Source organism: Hevea brasiliensis, chromosome 2 (assembly GCF_030052815.1).
Source record: "Hevea brasiliensis isolate MT/VB/25A 57/8 chromosome 2, ASM3005281v1, whole genome shotgun sequence".
In the NCBI taxonomy this organism is placed as follows: Eukaryota; Viridiplantae; Streptophyta; class Magnoliopsida; order Malpighiales; family Euphorbiaceae; genus Hevea; species Hevea brasiliensis.
In genome coordinates, this window is record NC_079494.1 from 71,093,216 (window position 1) to 71,113,994 (window position 20,779).

At 32.9% G+C, this 20,779-nt stretch overlaps 1 protein-coding gene across 1 annotated transcript; it reads right to left on the reverse strand.

Moving 5' to 3' along the window:
• Positions 1-7,381: 7,381 nt before the first annotated feature.
• Positions 7,382-7,879, reverse strand: LOC110673467 (uncharacterized). The gene has a single exon (XM_058143090.1). The coding sequence runs from the start codon at positions 7,877-7,879 to the stop codon at positions 7,382-7,384; it is 498 nt and encodes a 165-aa protein (XP_057999073.1).
• Positions 7,880-20,779: the final 12,900 nt, after the last annotated feature.

A 20,779-nucleotide genomic window follows, 5' to 3' on the forward strand; every position in this document is an offset into this window, starting at 1 on the left:
TGATTTTGATGGAATCCTATTCAGAATATACAAAGCTGATTCTAATGCAAATCCCCAAAAGGAGATTGGCATATCAGTATAGCTCATCATACTTCGTACCATATCCAATAGGGTACGATTTCTCCTTTCAGATACACCATTCAGCTGTGGCGTTCCTGGAGGAGTCAGCTGAGAAACAATGCCATGCTCTCTCAAGTATTCATCAAATTCAGTACTCAAATATTCACCTCCACGATCTGATCGAAGAGCTTTAATACTTTTTCCTGTTTGATTTTCTACTTCAGATTTAAATTCCTTAAACTTTTCAAAGGATTCATGTTTGTATTTCATCAAATACAAATACCCAAACCTTGATTTATCATCAGTAAAGGTAATAAAATAATGAAAACCCTCTATAGCCATTTCTTTAAATGGACCACATACATCACTATGTATTAGCTCCAAAATATTTTCAGCTCTTAGCCCTTGTCCAACAAAGGGTGATCTAGTCATTTTGCCCTGAAGGCAAGATTCACAAGTTGGAGTAGGCTCAGAGCCCAATGAGGATAGAATCCCCATTTTCTCCAATTTTGCAATCCTATCTTCTGCAACATGACCTAACCTTAAGTGCCAAATATATTTTGAACTTGAGTTGGTTTTCACCATGGCATTGCATTCATTTAGATTGCTACACTGCCCGGTGGAAACACTTTCTTCGCAATGGAAACACTTTCTGTTGGCGGTGGAAACACTTTCCTTTGCCTCCATCGACTTTAGTCTTCCTTTTCTGCTTAGCTATTTTCTTGGAAGGACCAGAATCGAGGTTTCTTTTTCTTATTGCCCTTCTTCTTGTTGGACTTTCCAGTAAGAAGATGCAACAAAGCTACCTCTTTTCCTTTATTGCACAGCATATTCTTTTGGGCAATAACCAGCATGTTGAGTAATTCAGCTAAGGTGCATTCCTGTTTAGTCATATGGAAATTTGTCACAAAATTCCCAAAAGACTCAGGAATGGACTGAAGGATCAAATCCGTTTGTAGTTGGAAATCCATGTTGAAGTCAAGATGTTCCAACTGCTCAATCAGCCGAATCATCTTGTGGACATGATCCCCAACATTACATCCCTCGGACATCCTCATACGGAATAGTCCTAGATATCTCATACCTAGCATTCCTGCTGTGCTCACCATACAACTCTTGTAGGTGAAGGAGGATCTCACTAGCACTCTGCATGTTCTCATATTGCTTCTGTAACTCATTACTCATGGAAGCAAGCATGTAACACTTAGCTCTCATATCATGCTCCTTCCACTTGTCCAAAGTTTCATGTTCCTCTTGTGTGGCCTCTGGAGGTAAGGAACCAGGAACATTTGAATCTAGAACATATCCTATATGTTCAAGGTTCAGGACAAGTTTCAAATTTCTTAGCCAATTAGACAGATTTGGTCCTGTCAACCTATTGTGATCAAGTATGCTTACAAGGATATTGGATGGTGGTGGTTGTTTTGTGCTCATTTTTATCGTAAAATTAAGCTGAGAAAATAACCAGATTAATTAGTAAATGTATCATGTAATTAACCAAAATGATTATGGTCTTTTAATCAAATTGGTCCTCCCACTAACTTAGCGAATCCTACACTTCCAAAGTAGAAAACGGAAATCCTAGTTGGATGGATTTCTAGTGGGTGATTGAATTCTTATAATTCTATTGATCATCCTCAGGTACATCCATTATTGGAATTACAATAAACTATAAGTGAGCAACTCCTTGCCCATCACATCTCATGTGAGGTTCAATCCTTTACCTAGCCCTTATGCTCAAAATCTCAGGTACATCCATTATTGACTTATCTTGCATTAGTTAAGTTGATCCCATTGAGTCAGTAATTATGCAAATAATTTTAATGTCCTCAGGTACATCCAATATTGGCCACCAAACCATTTACATATTTACAACATCTCATGCTTAACAATTATTCTTAAGAAAATCTCTTAAATTAATTGCATCTCATGCAACTATTTAAAATTTCTTAAAATAATTGCCCCAATGGAGGGCCTATGTTATAATTACTTTAATTATAGCATTTCCAACTTAATCATTTGTTTGGAAGATTTTATGGTCATTCTAATTACTATTAAGGTCTCACTTTGCACATTATCCATTTAGCATGCATATATCATATAATTGCATACATACCCATACATCTCATGCATTCATGGATAAGCAGTAAATATGGTATGATCATGGACTTTCTAAGGGATTCAATTCTGAGCCACCAAGAATTGAATCAGGGCATTCCTAGGTGCATTTCATTCATTCATTTTACTAGAGTTGCTGAAGGAGTACATAATCAACACTTGATCTTGAATTCCTCCCACTGGTCCCACCAATGCTCTTGACCTCCTTGAACTTCTTGCAATCCAATATTACATAGTAATCCTTGGCATACCAAGGCAAATTTACAAGAACTTAAATAAATGAAATTACAACCCAAAAATATTACAAACTTAATAATATATGCCCAAAATAAATTAAAATAAATTAATTTACAATCCCAAAGAAACATAAAAGAAATAAATCCAATCACATTGGTCTTTTATAGTCCATGATCATCCATCATGCATATCACTATTTAACAATTAAATAAAATATACATACTTATATTAAATTGAATATCTCATATTCAACTTAAAAATCCAGATTTGAATATGATTCAAATAAATTTAAAAATTCAGATTTGAATCTCATTCAAACAAATTTAAAAATTCAGATTTGAATCACATTCAAACAACTTCAAAAATTCAGATTTGAATCACATTCAAATATTTTTTAAAAAATCAGATTTGAATCACATTGAATGATGTTTTGAAAGATCATATATGAATTTTATTGAATCAATTTTAAAAATCAGATTTAAATATGATTCAAACAACTTTAAAAATTCAGATTTGAATCACATTCAAACAACTTTTAAAATTCAGATTTGAATCACATTCAAACATTTTTTAAAATTCTGATTTGAATCATAATTTAATTGTGTGATTAAAACAACTAATTAAACACTTTAATTAGTCAAAGAATAGGCCTTAGATCATACAACAATTGCAGAATTAAAAGCCAAACCTTGAATCACCCATGGAACCATTGTTGCCGCCACCATTGGTGGCTTCACCATGTGTGACGCCACACCTCTTAATCCAACCAGCAATGAATCAATCATCTTATGATCAAATCACACAATTAAATCATATAATCAACAATCTAAATGGTAAATATAGTGGCTCTGATACCAATTGAAGGAACGGAAGCGTGAAAAACACAAGATTATACCATTGAATTCAAAAATTTTCACCTAGGGTCACATGCACCATGCAAGATTTATTTTTATCTATTTGATTTCAATGATAAACAACATATTAAAACTCTTTTAATATGTTTTTGGATCTGTATTTGCCATTTAAGATTTTAAAATTAATTAGATTAATTTTAGAACCCTAGATTAAATCAAGAACGATTACACTAACCTCTTGATGTGCTGCAGCGTATCTGCGCCTTTGAGATCCGTCTTTAGGACACCAGATGTTGTCCCTCTAGCTTGTCCACACCAAGAACACCTATGGCAGCCCTTGAACAGCTTCTAAAGCCTTTTCTATTAATTAGAAATTCAAGTTCTGCCTTTTAAGAGATTAAAGATGTAAACAGGACACTAGAAACAATTTCTAGTGTTCTTAATTCAAGAGATTGATGGCTAATCTCTTTGAATTGATGAGAGATGAAGAAGAATAGCTGGAGAGCCTCAAAGTGGCGTGATAAATGAGAGGAGAGGCTGCTGGTTATGTTTTTTTTTCATAACCACACTTAAATAGCTAGGTTAACACATTAAACCCTAGCCACATGTCACCTTTTGATTAGCTCTAGGTTTAAGTGACCCAATCACATTGTGCCAAGTGTCAAACCTATATTTAATCTTGATTTTAATCATCTTACATGATTAAAAAAAAAAACATTTGGCAAGCTTATGTGTAATCCCATGTGTCACCATCTCATGGTGCCACGTGTCACACTGTGAAATGACCAAAATGCCCCTGTGTCTTAATTTTGAGTTCTTAACCCAAAATAATTATTTTCTTCTTCTAATTAATTTATATCAAATATAAATTAATTAATTAATCTCTATTAATTAATTTCTCATCAATTAAATTCATATTTAAACACTTTAAATATAAATTTAATTTATATTATACATCCAATAATCTAGATTTGGTTTCAAGTCATGCTAGGGACTTTGCAATTTAATTGCAAACCAAATCTATTTAATTAATCAATTAAACTCTTTAATTAATTAATTAAATCATATTTAAATAGGTGATAACTTGTGTATGTGTGTGACTTACTAGGCTCATCACTAATTGGCAATGAGACATGATATCAACTCTTAATATCATCAGAACTCTTTCTTACCATAAATGATTTCTCTAAATCATTTTATGAACCTCATAGACCATGGTTAACACCTAGCATAGCATGCCATGGCCACCCAATTAGTAATAAGATTTACCTTAAATGAACCTATAATCATATGTTACCATGCACTAGAATCTCTCTGTTACAAAATCCCAACTCAATTTGAGTCATGGTTTATGTCAAACTCCATTTGCTATGAATATTATGTTCTCTTTTAATTCCAGTTCTTGATTAAAAGATTTTCTCATCAGAAACTCTTTTTTGAATAAATCTATCTGTCCTGGCTAGGAACTTGAAACATCAAGAACAATTAAATGAACATAGGATTTTATCTCTATTTACTTAGAGGAACAGATTCCATCTTGATCAACACCTACCTCCATATATAACTAGTAGGAGCCAACACATGCCCATATACCCATACATAGTACAAGTATGAAAGCAGTATCAAACTTAAGCTACCTATATACAAGATAACTGTGCTATCTCAGGTCTAAAGATTATATGCACTGATATGATTTATGACAAAACATTAACAAGAGTAAACTCCATGTGCTTGTCATAAGCGTCACTGGTTCGGCCTACTTATCATTTATAAGTGCCTATCATGTTTGTTATATGGCATGAGACTCACCATTCCATCTTATTTATATCTCATATAAATAACTTGGGAACAAACATGAATACAATCTTTCTGGATAAGTCATGTCCTTATTATGAAGTATCCTCGATTGTGAACCTATTTATGATACTTCGTGCTAGAAATATTGTCACTCATATTCTTAACAACTTAAGAATAATATTTCTAACAAAATATCAATGGACCTTTTCTATTACACATAAATATATTATGTAAACGGAAAAGTGGAAATGCCTTTATTAATAAAAATATGTACAAGATACATACTAAATGATATGCTCTAGGGCATATTACTAACAGGTGCCACATGTCACCTTGTGAAATGACCAAAATACCCTTGTGTCTTAATTTTGAGTTCTCAATCCAAAATAATTATTTCTCTTCTTCTAATTAATTTATATCAAATATAAATTAATTAATTAATCTCTATTAATTAATTTCTCATAATTAAATTCATATTTAAACACTTTAAATATAAATTTAATTTGTACTATACATCCAATAACCTAGATTTAGTTTCAAACCATGTTAGGGACTTTACAATCTAATTGCAAACCAAACCTATTTAATTAATCAATTAAACTCTTTAACTAATTAATTAAATCATATTTAACTTGGTGATTACTTGTGTATGTGTGTGACTCACTAGGCTCATCACCAATTAGGAATGAGATATGATATCAACTCTTAATGTCATTAGAACTCTTTCTTACCATAAATGATTTCTCTAAATCATTTTATGCAGCTTAAAGACTATGGTTAACACATAGCATAGCATGCCATAGCCACCCAATCAGTAATAAGGTTTACCTTAAATGAACCTATAATCATATGTTACCATGCACTAGAATCTCTCTGTTACAAAATCTCAATTTGAGCTGGAGTCATGGTTTATGTCAAACCCCATTTGCTATGAATATTATGTTCTCTTTTAATTCCAGTTCTTCATTAAAAAGATTTTCTCATCAGAAACTCTTTTCTGATTAAATCTATCTGTCCTGGCCAGGAACTTGAAACATTAAGAACAATTAAATGAACATAGAATTTTTATCCTTATTTACTTAGGGTAACAGATTCCATCTTGATCAACACCTACCTCCGTATATAACTAGTAGGAGCCAACACATGCCCATATACCCATACACAGTACAAGTATGCAAACAGTATCAAACTCAAACCACCTATATACAAGATAACTGTGCCATCTCAGGTCTAAAAATTATATGCAGTGATATGATTTATGACAATACATTGACAAGAGTAAACTCCATGTGCTTGTCATAAATGTCACTGGTTCAGCCTATTTATCATGCATAAGGGCCTATCATGTTTATTATATGGCATGAGACTCACCATTCCATCTTATTTACATCTCATATAAATAACTTAGGAACAAACATGATTACAATCTTTCTGGATAAGTCATATCCTTATTGTGAAGTATCCTCGATTGTGAACCAATTTATGATACTTTATGCTAGAAATACTATCGCTCATATTCTTAACAACTTAAGAATAGAATTCCTAACAAAATATCAATGGACCTTTTCTATTACACATAAATATATTATGTAAACGGAAAAGTAAAAATGCATTTTATTAATAAAACATGTACAAGATACATATTAAATAATATGCTCTAAGGCATACTACTAACAACCTTTCTAGCATTTGATCAATGAATGGAAGAGGAAAATGGTCTTTTCTAGTGGAGCTATTTAGTTTTTAATAATCAATGCACATACGCCAACCAGTGACCGTCCTAGTAGGGATCAGCTCATTATTCTCATTTTTAATAACAATTGTCTCACTCTTTTTAGGTACTATATGTACTAGACTAACTCATATATTATCAAAAATTGGGTATATAAAATATGCATCTAATAGTTTCAAAATTTCCTTTTTCACTACATCTTTCATGTTTGGGTTTAGTCTCCTTTGATGTTTAATGGTAGGTTTACTGTTTTCTTCCATAGGTTTTCTATGCATACAAATGGAAGGGCTAATCCCTTTAAGGTCTTCTATTGTGTACCCTATAGTTTACTATGGGTCCTAAGTTCCTTTAAAAGCTTTTTCTCTTCTAAACTAGTTAGGCTAGTATTTATTATAACAGGAAATTTAGAATTCGAGTCTAGAAATGCATACCTTATAGTAGAAGGAAGAGATTTCAATTCTACCTATTTCTTTGCCTTTTGTGCTTCAGCCTGGGGTTGTGACTCCTTTAACTCTTCCACTTGTTGTGCTTGAGCTAAGGGTAGAGGTGGGCTAGCTTCCAAAGATAGTGCATAGGCTACAATTTATTTGTTATCATCATCTACTGTGTGGCTGTGCATTATGCATGCTTCAAGAGGATTTACAGGATATCTCTTGTGGAATTCCTCTTCAACTAACTTATCTATAATGTCAACCCTTAGGCATTCATCAGGATCTAGTTTATATTTCTTTACTCTAAATTGGTTGAACTCTACTTTCTCCTCTCCTATTTTGAGAGTCAACTTCCCATTTTTAACATTTATGATGGCTTCAGTAGTTACCAAGAAAGGCCTTCTCAATATGATAGAAACTTGAACATTTTCTTTCATCTCCAAGATAACAAAATCAATCAAAATAAACAACTTCCCTACTTTGATAGGGATGTTCTCCAAGATACCACCTGGGTACTTAATAGATCTGTTTGCCAATTGTAATGAAATTATTGTTTGTCTAAGCTCTCCAACATTTAGCTTTTGGAATATTAATGAGGACATGAAACTCACACTTGCACAAAGATCGCAGAGGGCCTTGTCTATATTCATGTTGCCAATAAAGACAAGGTATAGAGAAGCTTCTAGGGCCCTTGAGTTTTGAAGGTAACATGTTTTGTAAGATGGCATTGCATTCCTCCATTAGAGCAACAGTCTCGAAATCCTCCAGCTTTCTCTTCTTTGAGAGGATTTCTTTTAAGAACTTGGCATAGGATGGCATTTGAGATAGTGCTTTTGTGAAAGGAATGTTAATATAAAGTTTCTGTAAAACTTCTAAAAACTTTCAAAATTACTTGTCCAACTTAGCCTTCTGGAACCTTTAAGAAAAAGGTAAAGAGGGTTGGTATGGTTCAGGTAGCTTCTTTTTCTTTTTCTCCTCCTTTTCCTTGTCCTTTTCAGTTTCCTTCTCTTCCTCTTTCATTTGGTTATTAGAATTACCAGAAGTTTCCTCTACTAATTCTTGTTTGTCTTCTAGTTTTTGGTTTTCTAAGATTCTACCACTCCTCAAAGCAACTGCCTTGCAATGCTCTTTAGGATTCATCTTAGGTGGACTTGGCAGCTTACCAATGGCTTTGCTTAAAGAACTAGCTCGATGGGTAATTTGGTTTTCAAGCATCTTGTTCTGAGTTGCCAATTGGTCCATTCTGGAGGCTTATTGCTTTATCATTTTATTCTGCTATTGTTGCACTGCTAAGATGCTTTCCATCATGGATTTCATGGTCAACTTAGATTCACACTATTGAGGTTGAAGAGAAGGTGGTGGTTGTGCTAAGTTCTGCCCTTTATTTTGAAAGCCAAGTGGCAATGGCGGTCTATATCCCTGCTGCTTATTAATGGGCAGATTTTGCGAATTTAACCATGTGAAGTTAGGGTGGTTCCTGTTAGTAGTATGCCCTAGAGCATATCATTTAGTATGTATCTTGTACATATTTTATTAATAAATGGCATTTCCACTTTTCTGTTTATATAATATATTTATGTGTAATAGAAAAGGTCCATTGATATTTTGCTAGAAATATTATTCTTAAGTTGTTAAGAATATGAGTGACAATATTTCTAGCACAAAGTATCATAAATAGGTTCACAATCGAGGATACTTCATAATAAGGACATGACTTATCCAGAAAGATTGTATTCATGTTTGTTCCCAAGTTATTTATATGAGATATAAATAAGATGGAATGGTGAGTCTCATGCCATATAACAAACATGATAGGCACTTATAAATGATAAGTAGGCCGAACCAGTGACACTTATGACAAGCACATGGAGTTTACTCTTGTCAATGTTTTGTCATAAATCATATCAGTGCATATAATCTTTAGACCTGAGATAGCACAGTTATCTTGTATATAGGTAGTTTGAGTTTGATACTGTTTTATACTTGTACTATGTATGGGTATATGGGCATGTGTTGGCTCCTACTAGTTATATATGGAGGTAGGTGTTGATCAAGATGGAATATGTTCCTCTAAGTAAATAGAGATAAAATCCTATGTTCATTTAATTGTTCTTGATGTTTCAAGTTCCTGGCCAGGAAAGATAGATTTATTCAGAAAAAAGTTTCTGATGAGAAAATCTTTTTAATCAAGAACTGGAATTAAAAGAGAACATAATATTCATAGCAAATGGAGTTTGACATAAACCATGACTCCAGCTTGAGTTGGGATTTTGTAACAGAGAGATTCTAGTGCATGGTAACATATGATTATAGGTTCATTTAAGGTAAACCTTATTACTAATTGGGTGGCCATGGCATGCTATGCTAGGTGTTAACCATGGTCTATGAGGTTCATAAAATGATTTAGAGAAATCATTTATGGTAAGAAAGAGTTCTGATGATATTAAGAGTTGATATTATGTCTCATTGCCAATTAGTGATGAGCCTAGTAAGTCACACACATACACAAGTTATCACCTATTTAAATATGATTTAATTAATTAATTAAAGAGTTTAATTGATTAATTAAATAGGTTTGGTTTGCAATTAGATTGCAAAGTCCCTAGCATGACTTGAAACCAAATCTAGATTATTGGATGTATAATATAAGTTAAATTTATATTTAAAGTGTTTAAATATGAATTTAATTAATGAGAAATTAATTAATTTACATTTGATATAAATTAATTAGAAGAAGAAAATAATTATTTTGGGTTAAGAACTCAAAATTAAGACACAGGGGCATTTTGGTCATTTTGCAGTGTGACACGTGGCACCATGAGATGGTGACACATGGCATAACACATAAGCTTGCCAAATGTTTTTTTTAATCATGTAAGATGATTAAAATCAAGATTAAATATAGGTTTGACACTTGGCACAATGTGATTGGGTCACTTAAACCTAGAGCTAATCAAAGGGTGACATGTGGCAAGGGTTTAATGTGTTAACCTAGCTATTTAAGTGTTGTTATGAGAAAATAAAACACAACCAGCAGCCACACTCATTTGTCATGCCACTTTGAGGGTTTTTATCTCTTCTTCTTCATCTCTTATCAATTCAAAGAGATTAGCCATCAATTTCTTGAATTAAGAACACTAGAAATTGTTTCTAGTGTCCTGTTTACATCCTTAATCTCTTAAAAGGCAGAACTTGATTTTTTAATTAATAGAAAAAGCTTTAGAAGCTATTCAAGGGCTGCCATAGGTGTTCTTGGTGTGGACAAGCTAGAGGGACAACATCTGGTGTCCTGAAGACGAATCTCAAAGCGCGGACACTGCGATTGCATCAAGAGGTTAGTGTAATCGTTCTTGATTTAATCTAGGGTTCTAAAATTAATCTGATTAATTTTAAAATCTTAAATGGCAAATACAGATCCAAAAACATATTAAAAGAGTTTTAATATGTTGTTTATCATTGAAATCAAATAGATAAAAATAAATCTTGCATGATGCATGTGACCCTAGGTGAAAATTTTTGAATTCAATGGTATAAACTTGTGTTTTTCACGCTTTCGTTCCTTCAATTGGTATCAGAGCCACTATATTTTCCATTTAGATTGATGATTATATGATTTAATTGTGTGTTTAATCATGAGATCAAAAGTTCATTGCTGGTTGCAAAGCAAGTTGGCGGCATACTTAAAAAAATACCATCAATGGTGCGCATGGTTTGGCTTCCATGGGTGGTTTAAGGTTTGGCTTTTAATTCTGCAGTTGTTGTATGATCTAAGGCCTATTCTTTGACTAATTAAAGTGTTTAATTAGTAGTTTTTATCACACAATTAAATTATGATTCAAATCAGAATTTTAAAAATTGTTTGAATGTGATTCAAATCTGAATTTTAAAAGTTGTTTGAATGTGATTCAAATCTGAATTTTTAAAGTTGTTTGAATCATATTTAAATCTGATTTTTTAAAATTGATTGAATAAATTCAGATCTGATTTTTTAAAAAATGTTTGAATGTGATTCAAATCTGATTTTTTAAAAAATGTTTGAATGTGATTCAAATCTGAATTTTTGAAGTTGTTTGAATGTGATTCAAATCTGAATTTTTAAATTTGTTTGAATGAGATTCAAATCTGAATTTTTAAATTTATTTGAATCATATTCAAATCTGGATTTTTAAGTTGAATATGAGATATTCAATTTAATTTAAGTATGTATGTTTTATTTAATTATTAAATAGTGATATGCATAATGGATGATCATGGACTATAAAAGACCAATGTGATTGAATTTATTTCTTTTATGTTTCCTTGGGATTGTAAATTAATTAATTTATTTTAATTTTTTTTGGGCATGTATTATTAAGTTTGTAATAATTTTTGGGTTGTAATTTCATTTATTTAAATTCTTGTAAATTCGCCTTGGTATGCCAAGGATTACTATGTAATATTGGATTGCAAGAAGTTCAAGGAGGTCAAGAGCATTGGTGGGACCAGTGGGAGGAATTCAAGATCAAGTGTTGATTATGTACTCCTTCAGCAACTCTTGTAAAATGAATGAATGAAATGCACCTAGGAATGCCCTGATTCAATTCTTGGTGGCTCAGAATTGAATCCCTTAGAAAGTCCATGATCATACCATATTTACTGCTTATCCATGAATGCATGAGATGTATGGGAATGTATGCAATTATATGATATATGCATGCTAAATGGATAATGTGCAAAGTGAGACCTTAATAGTAAATAGAATGACCATAAAATCTTCCAAACAAATGATTAAGTTGGAAATGCTATAATTAAAGTAATTATAACATAGGCCCTCCATTGGGCCAATTATTTTAAGAAATTTTAAATAGTTGCATAAGATGCAATTTATTCAAGAGATTTTCTTAAGAATAATTGTTAAGCATGAGATGTTGTAAATATGTAAATGGTTTAGTGGCCAATATTGGATGTACCTGAGGACATTAAAATTATTTGCATAATTACTGGCTCAATGGGATCAACTTAACTAATGCAAGATAAGTTAATAATGGATGTACCTCAGATTTTGAGCATTAGGGGCTAGGTAAAGGATTGAACCTCACATGAGATGTGATGGGCAAAGAGTTGCTCACTTATAGTTTATTGTAATTCCAATAATGGATGTACCTGAGGATGATCAATAGAATTATAAGAATTCAATCACCCACTAGAAATCCATCCAACTAGGATTTCCGTTTTCTACTTTTGAAGTGTAGGATTCGCTAAGTTAGTGGGAGGACCAATTTGATTAAAAGACCATAATCATTTTGGTTAATTACATGATACATTTACTAATTAATCTGGTTATTTTCTGCAGTTAATTTTTACGATAAAAATGAGCACAAAACAACCACCACCATCCAATATCCTTGCAAGCATACTTGATCACAATAGGTTGACAGACCTAATCATGCGATTGGCTAAGAAATTTGAAACTTGTCCTGAACCTTGAACATATAGGATATGTTCTAGATTCAAATGTTCCTGGTCCCTTACCTCCAGAGGCCACACAAGAGGAACATGAAACTTTGGACAAGTGGAAGGAGCATGATATGAGAGCTAAGTGTTACATGCTTGCTTCCATGAGTAATGAGTTACAGAAGCAACATGAGAACATGCAGAGTGCGAGTGAGATCCTCCTTCACCTACAAGAGTTGTATGGTGAGCACAGCAGGAATGCTAGGTATGAGATATCTAGACAGCTATTCTGTATGAGGATGTCTGAGGGACAGAATGTTGGGGATCATGTCCACAAGATGATTCGGCTAATTGAGCAGTTGGAATATCTTGACTTCAACATGGATTTCCAACTACAGACGGATTTGATCCGTCAGTCTCTTCCTGGGTCTTTTGGGAAATTTTGTGACAAATTTCCATATGACTCAACAGGAATGCACCTTAGCTGGTTTACTCAACATGCTGGTTATTGCCCAAAAGAATATGCCAGGCAATAAAGGAAAAGAGGTAGCTTTGGTTGCATCTTCTTCTGCTGGAAAGTCCAACAAGAAGAAGGGCAATAAGAAAAAGAAACCTCAGATTCCTGGTCCTTCTAAGAAAATAGCTAAACAGAAAAGGAAGACAAAAGCTGATGAAGGCAAAGGAAAGTGTTTCCACTGCCAACAGGAAAATGTTTCCATTGCCAATAAGAAAGTGTTTCCATTACCAGTAAGAAAGTGTTTCCACTGGCCAGAGTATAGCAATCTAAATGAATGCAATGCCATGGTGAAAACCAACTCAAGTTCAAAATATATTTGGCACTTAAGGTTATGTCATGTTGCAGAAGATAGGATTACAAAATTGGAGAAAATGAGGATTCTATCCTTATTGGACTCTGAGCCTACTCCAACTTGTGAATCTTGCCTTCAGGGCAAAATGACTAGATCACCCTTTGTTGGACAAGGCTAAGAGTGAAAATATTTTGGAGCTAATACATAGTGATGTATGTGGTCCATTTAAAGAAATGGCTAGAGGGGTTTTCATTATTTTATTACCTTTCTTGATGATAAATCAAGGTTTGGGTATTTGTATTTGATGAAATACAAACATGAATCTTTTGAAAAGTTTAAAGAATTTAAATCAAGTAGAAAATCAAAGCAGAAAGAATATTAAAGCTCTTGATCGGATCGTGGAGGTGAATATTTGAGTACTGAATTAGATGAATACTTGAGAGAGCATGGCATTGTTTCTCAACCGACTCCTCCAGAACGCCACGGTGAATGGTGTATCTGAAAGGAGAAATCGTACCCTATTGGATATGGTACGTAGTATGATGAGCTATACTGATATGCCAATCTCCTTTTGGCGATTTGCATTAGAATCAGCTTTGTATATTCTGAATAGGATTCCATCAAAATCAGTTTCTTCCACACCTTATGTGATATGGCATGGAAGAAAACCAAGTCTTAAGCATGTTAAGATTTGGGGTTGTCCAGCTTATATCAAAAAGCTGAACACTGATAAATTGGAGACCAGATCAGAAAAGGGTCAATTTGTTGGATATCCAAAAGATAGTTTTGGATATTATTTTTATTTGCCTACTTCACAAAATGTTGTGATAAGTAGAGATGCCACATTTCTTGAACAACAGTTTGTTCAAGAAGGAGGCAAAGGAAGGCAAATAGAGTTAGAATTGGAGAATTCTGACCAACCAACAGATCAGATCGATATATATCCATCTAGTCAACCTATACCCGTTGATGAAACATCTACAGCTGTTCCTTGTAGAACAACCAGGGTATCTCACCCACCAGTGAGATATGGTTTTCTTCATGAAGAAGAACAAGAGTTGTCTACTCATGAAGAAGTAGATCATGGAGATGATCCACTTACCTATGAAGAAGCTATATCAGATATAGACTCTTCAAAATGGATTGATGCTATGAAATCCGAGATTGATTCCATGTATAAGAATCAAGTTTGGGATCTTGTTGAACCACACAAGGTATTGTACCTATAGGGAACAAATGGGTTTTCAAGAAGAAAATTGGTTACGATGGAAAGGTAGAGACCTATAAGGCAAGGCTAGTAGCGAAGGGTTTTCGCCAAAGGCAAGGAATCGACTATGAGGAGACTTTCTACTTTGTTGCCATGCTTAAATCAATTAGGATTTTATTAGCAATAGCTGCGTACTATGATTATGAGATTTGGCAGATGGATGTCAAAACAGCTTTTCTCAATGGATACATTGAAGAAAACATTTTCATGGAACAACCTAAGGGATTTGAATCCCAAGATGGTTCCAAGGTATGCAAGCTAAAGTGATCTATTTATGAGTTGAAACAAGCTTCGAGGAGTTGGAACATTCGTTTTGATGAAGCCATTAAATCCTTTAGTTTTATCAAAAATGAGGATGAGCCATGTGTATATAAGAAGGTTAGTGACAGTGCTATCACTTTCCTTGTCTTATATGTGGATGACATACTGTTGATGGGTAATGACACAGGTATGTTGACGACTATAAAGGTATGGTTGTCAAATACATTCTCCATGAAAGACTTAGGGGAGGCAACCTATATTCTTGGGATTTGCATCTATAGAGATAGAGCGAAACGAATAATTGGTTTATCCCAAAGTCTATACTTGGAAAAGGTGTTAAAGAGGTTTAACATGCTTGATTCCAAGAGAGGATTGTTACCAGTGAGACATGGTATCCATCTTTCTAAAGAGATGTCTCCAAAGACACCTGAAGAAAGAGATAAGATGGCCAGGATTCCATGTGCTTCGGCTATTGGAAGTTTAATGTATGCAATGTTGTGTACTAGGCCGGATATCGCATATCTTTGTTAGTTTGACTAGCGGTATCAATCCAATCCGAGTTTGGAACATGGATAAGCTGTCAAGAATATCCTTAAGTACTTGAGAAGAACTAAGGATTTATTCTTGATTTATGGAGGTGGAGACTTGCAATTGGATGGTTATCGATTACGATTTCCAATCGGATATCGATGATAGAAAGTCTACCTCTGGATATGTGTTCATTTGTAATGGAGGTGCGATCGGTTGGAAGAGTTCCAAGCGAGCACGCATTGCAGATTCCACTCTGAGTGAGTATATTCTTTGCATCGAGATCTTGCAAAGGAAGGCTATTTGGATTAAAAGTTCGTGACAGAACTTACAGTAGTTCCTTCCATTGAGTCGTGGTTCCATTACACTTGTGACAACAATGGAGTAGTCATCTGAGCTAAGGAACTAAAGTCTCACCCAAAATCCAAACACATAGAAAGGCACCGCCACATTATCGAGAGATATAGTTGGGCAAGGCGATTTAGCCATGCAGAAAATAGCATCGGTGAAAATCCAGGTGATCCATTCACTAAGCCTATGTCACGGACTCGATTAGACCGACATCTTGAGAAGATAGGTCTAAGATATTGTAATGAATGGCTCTAGTGCTAGTGGGAGATTGTTAGTAGTATGCCCTAGAGTATATCATTTAGTATGTATCTTGTACATATTTTATTAATAAATGGCATTTCCACTTTTCTGTTTATATAATATATTTATGTGTAATAGAAAAGGTCCATTGATATTTTGTTAGAAATATTATTCTTAAGTTGTTAAGAATATGAGTGACAATATTTCTAGCACAAAGTATCATAAATAGGTTCACAATCGAGGATACTTCATAATAAGGACATGACTTATCCAGAAAGATTGTATTCATGTTTGTTCCCAAGTTATTTATATGAGATATAAATAAGATGGAATGGTGAGTCTCATGCCATATAAAAAACATGATAGGCACTTATAAATGATAAGTAGGCCGAACCAGTGACACTTATGACAAGCACATGGAGTTTACTCTTGTCAATGTTTTGTCATAAATCATATCAGTGCATATAATCTTTAGACCTGAGATAGCACAGTTATCTTGTATATAGGTAGTTTGAGTTTGACACTACTTTCATACTTGTACAGTGTATAGGTATATGGGCATGTGTTGGCTCCTACTAGTTATATATGGAGGTAGGTGTTGATCAAGATGGAATCTGTTCCTCTAAGTAAATAGAGATAAAATCCTATGTTCATTTAATTGTTCTTGATGTTTCAAGTTCCTGGCCAGGACAAATAGATTTATTTAGAAAAGAGTTTCTGATGAGAAAATCTTTTTAATCAAGAACTGGAATTAAAAGAGAACATAATATTCATAGCAAATGGAGTTTGACATAAACCATAACTCCGACTGAGTTGGGATTTTATGTGAGAGATTCTAGTGCATGGTAACATATGATTATAGGTTCATTTAAGGTAAACCTTATTACTAATTGGGTGGCTATGGCATGTTATGCTAGGTGTTAACCATGGTCTATGAGGTTCATAAAATGATTTAGAGAAATCATTTATGGTAAGAAAGAGTTCTGATGATATTAAGAGTTGATATTATGTCTCATTGCCAATTAGTGATGAGCCTAGTAAGTCACACACATACACAAGTTATCACCTATTTAAATATGATTTAATTAATTAATTAAAGAGTTTAATTGATTAATTAAATAGGTTTGGTTTGCAATTAGATTGCAAAGTCCCTAGCATGACTTGAAACCAAATCTAGATTATTGGATGTATAATATAAGTTAAATTTATATTTAAAGTGTTTAAATATGAATTTAATTAATGAGAAATTAATTAATAGAGATTAATTAATTAATTTATATTTGATATAAATTAATTAGAAGAAGAAAATAATTATTTTGGGTTAAGAACTCAAAATTAAGACACAGGGGCATTTTGGTCATTTTGCAGTGTGACACGTGGCACCATGAGATGGTGACACATGGCATAACACATAAGCTTGCCAAATGTTTTTTTAATCATGTAAGATGATTAAAATCAAGATTAAATATAGGTTTGACACTTGGCACAATGTGATTGGGTCACTTAAACCTAGAGCTAATCAAAGGGTGACATGTGGCAAGGGTTTAATGTGTTAACCTAGCTATTTAAGTGTTGTTATGAGAAAATAAAACACAACCAGCAGCCACACTCCTTTGTCACGCCACTTTGAGGGTTTTTATCTCTTCTTCTTCATCTCTTATTAATTCAAAGAGATTAGCCATCAATCTCTTGAATTAAGAACACTAGAAATTGTTTCTAGTGTCCTGTTTACATCTTTAATCTCTTAAAAGGCAGAACTTGATTTTCTAATTAATAGAAAAAGCTTTAGAAGCTATTCAAGGGCTGCCATAGGTGTTCTTGGTGTGGACAAGCTAGAGGGACAACATCTGGTGTCCTGAAGACGAATCTCAAAGGCGCAGACACGCTGCAGTGCATCAAGAGGTTAGTGTAATCGTTCTTGATTTAATCTAGGGTTCTAAAATTAATCTGATTAATTTTAAAATCTTAAATGGCAAATACAGATCCAAAAACATATTAAAAGAGTTTTAATATGTTGTTTATCATTGAAATCAAATAGATAAAAATAAATCTTGCATGATGCATGTGACCCTAGGTGAAAATTTTTGAATTCAATGGTATAAACTTGTGTTTTTCACGCTTCCGTTCCTTCAGTTCCTCCATTTAGGGTTGTAAATGTTTGAGTATGGGTTATTAATGTTAGTAGTGTGTCTTAGAGCATATCATTTTATTGTATATTGTAAACATTTATTTCCCATTAATGGCAAATATTATTTTCTTTTAAATTTGAATGGTTTGAATTTAATTGAAAATATCTTTTAATATCTTGTTAGATATTTTATTCTTAAGTTATTAAGAATATGAGTGACAGAATATTTTAGTTTAAGTATTATAAATTTCGATTCACAATCTAGGATACCTCATTGGGCATGATTTATCCGGAAAGATTATCACTTATGTTTGTTTCCATGGATTAGTATGAGATATTAATGTTAGTAGTATGCCCTAGAGCATATCATTGTATTGTATCATGTAAACATTTATTCCCATTTAATAGCAATTATTCTTTTCATTTATGTTCAAATGGTTTAAATTTAATTGAAAAGGTCCTTTAATATCTTGTTATTTAAGAATATGAATGACAAAATATTCTAGTACAAGTATTATAAATTTGGTTCACAATCTAGGATACTTCATTGGGCTTAACTTATCTAAAAAGATTGTCACTTACGTTTATTTTCATAAATTAGTATGAAATACTAATGGGATAAAATGGTGAGTCTCATGCCATATGACAAATATGGTGAGCCCTTATATGATAAGTAAGCCGAACCAGTGACATAAGATGATTTGTACATAGAGTTTACTCTTGTCAATACAAAGTCATCTAGATCATAATAGTGCATATAATCTCTTGACCTGAGATAATATAGTTATCTTGTATATAGGTGGTTTGAGTTTAATACTACTTTCATACTTGTACTAAATATGAGTATATGGGTGTGTGCTGGCTCCGACTAGTTATATATAGAGATAGGCGTTAGTCAAGATGGGATCCATTACCCTAAGTAAATAGGGATAAAATTCTATGTTCATTTAATTATTCTTGATAATTTAAATTCCTGGCTATGATAGATAGACTTAGTCAGAAAAGTGTTTCTGACAGGAAAGTCCTATTAATCGAGAATTAGAATTAAAAGAGAATATGAGATTCAATACAATTGGAGTTTGACATAAACCATAACTCTAGCTTGAACTGAGATTTTGTAATGGAGAGATTTTAGTGCATGATATGTATGATCAAAGGTTCATGAATTGGAGAACAAATTTATAACTAATTGGGTAATCATGTAACGTCCCGAGAATTTCAAGCTCTAAATAATACTATTTTCGATCTATGAATAGTATTATTCAAAGCCAACTCGATGACTAAAAGTGAGATGGAAATTAATTAAGATAAGTAGAATAAAAACCGAAGTGACCATTCAGTTATGGACTTAATCGGTATTATTGAAAAAGATGGACTATAACTCGACGAATGGCATTTTGGTTAATTCACTTGAAGAATTGATTTTTGATTGAAATGTCAATTAAATTAAGTGAGATTAATGTATTAGAATGGGACTAAATTAACAAAAAGAAGTATGAAAATTTAATGGGGACATAAAAGGATTATTGAATTGTAATAATTATAATTAAAATTATAATTATAAATATTATATTTTGTAAATAAGACAAAATTAATTAATGAAGTAAATATCTTATTTAAAACACATCCTTATCACCATCATCATCTTCATCTTCTTCTTTCTTCTTCATGTGCCGTCCACTCTCTCTCACTTTCCTCCATTGATGCAACATTTCTAAGCTTCAAAACTCTTAAATTCTTCCATAAATTCCATAGGAAATTAAGAGAAACCCTTGAATTAAACCTTGAATTGAAGGAAACAAGCAAAAATTCAAAGTAATTTGGAAGATTTGTGAAGAAGATTTGTGAAGAAGAAGTGTTGGCCAATTGAGGTAAGTTGTAATTTGAGCTTAATTAGTTATGAATTTATGGAATTTAAGTTTAATTGTGGAATTACTATGGAAATTGATTGAAATTATGTATGTTATGACGGAAGTGAATTTCGGTCATGGAGGAAGGAGTTAGGGGTTTTGAGTTTTGATATAATTTACTTGATTTCTAGTCTTGAATGAAGTAATAAACATGGTTTATGAACTTAAAATTGATTGAATTTGGAAGATGGGAGTTAGGGTTTTATGCAATTAGGGTTTTCATAGCATGAAACCTATTTAATGCTATTATGGTTATATTATGAGGATTGGATGTGTATTTATAGAGAAACATTAATGATTTGGTGAAGAAATTTATTGAATGGATATTGTGTATTAAGTGTTGAATCTAAATAGCTTGAGTCCAGTGAGATTAAATGCTCATAACTTGAGCTACATAATTTCAATTGAGGTGAAACCAAAGGGAAATTAAAGCTAAGACAATATACTAAAACTTTCATGGGGATGCTTGACCTGAAACTAACCAGAATATACCTAAATTAGGGCTAGAATCAGTCAATGCCAAAACTAGAAACCTTGAAATTGACCAAAAAAATATTACGTACTAAATTGAGCATAACTCACTCTACAAAACTCTAAATTGAGTAATTCCTGAACTTGTGCAA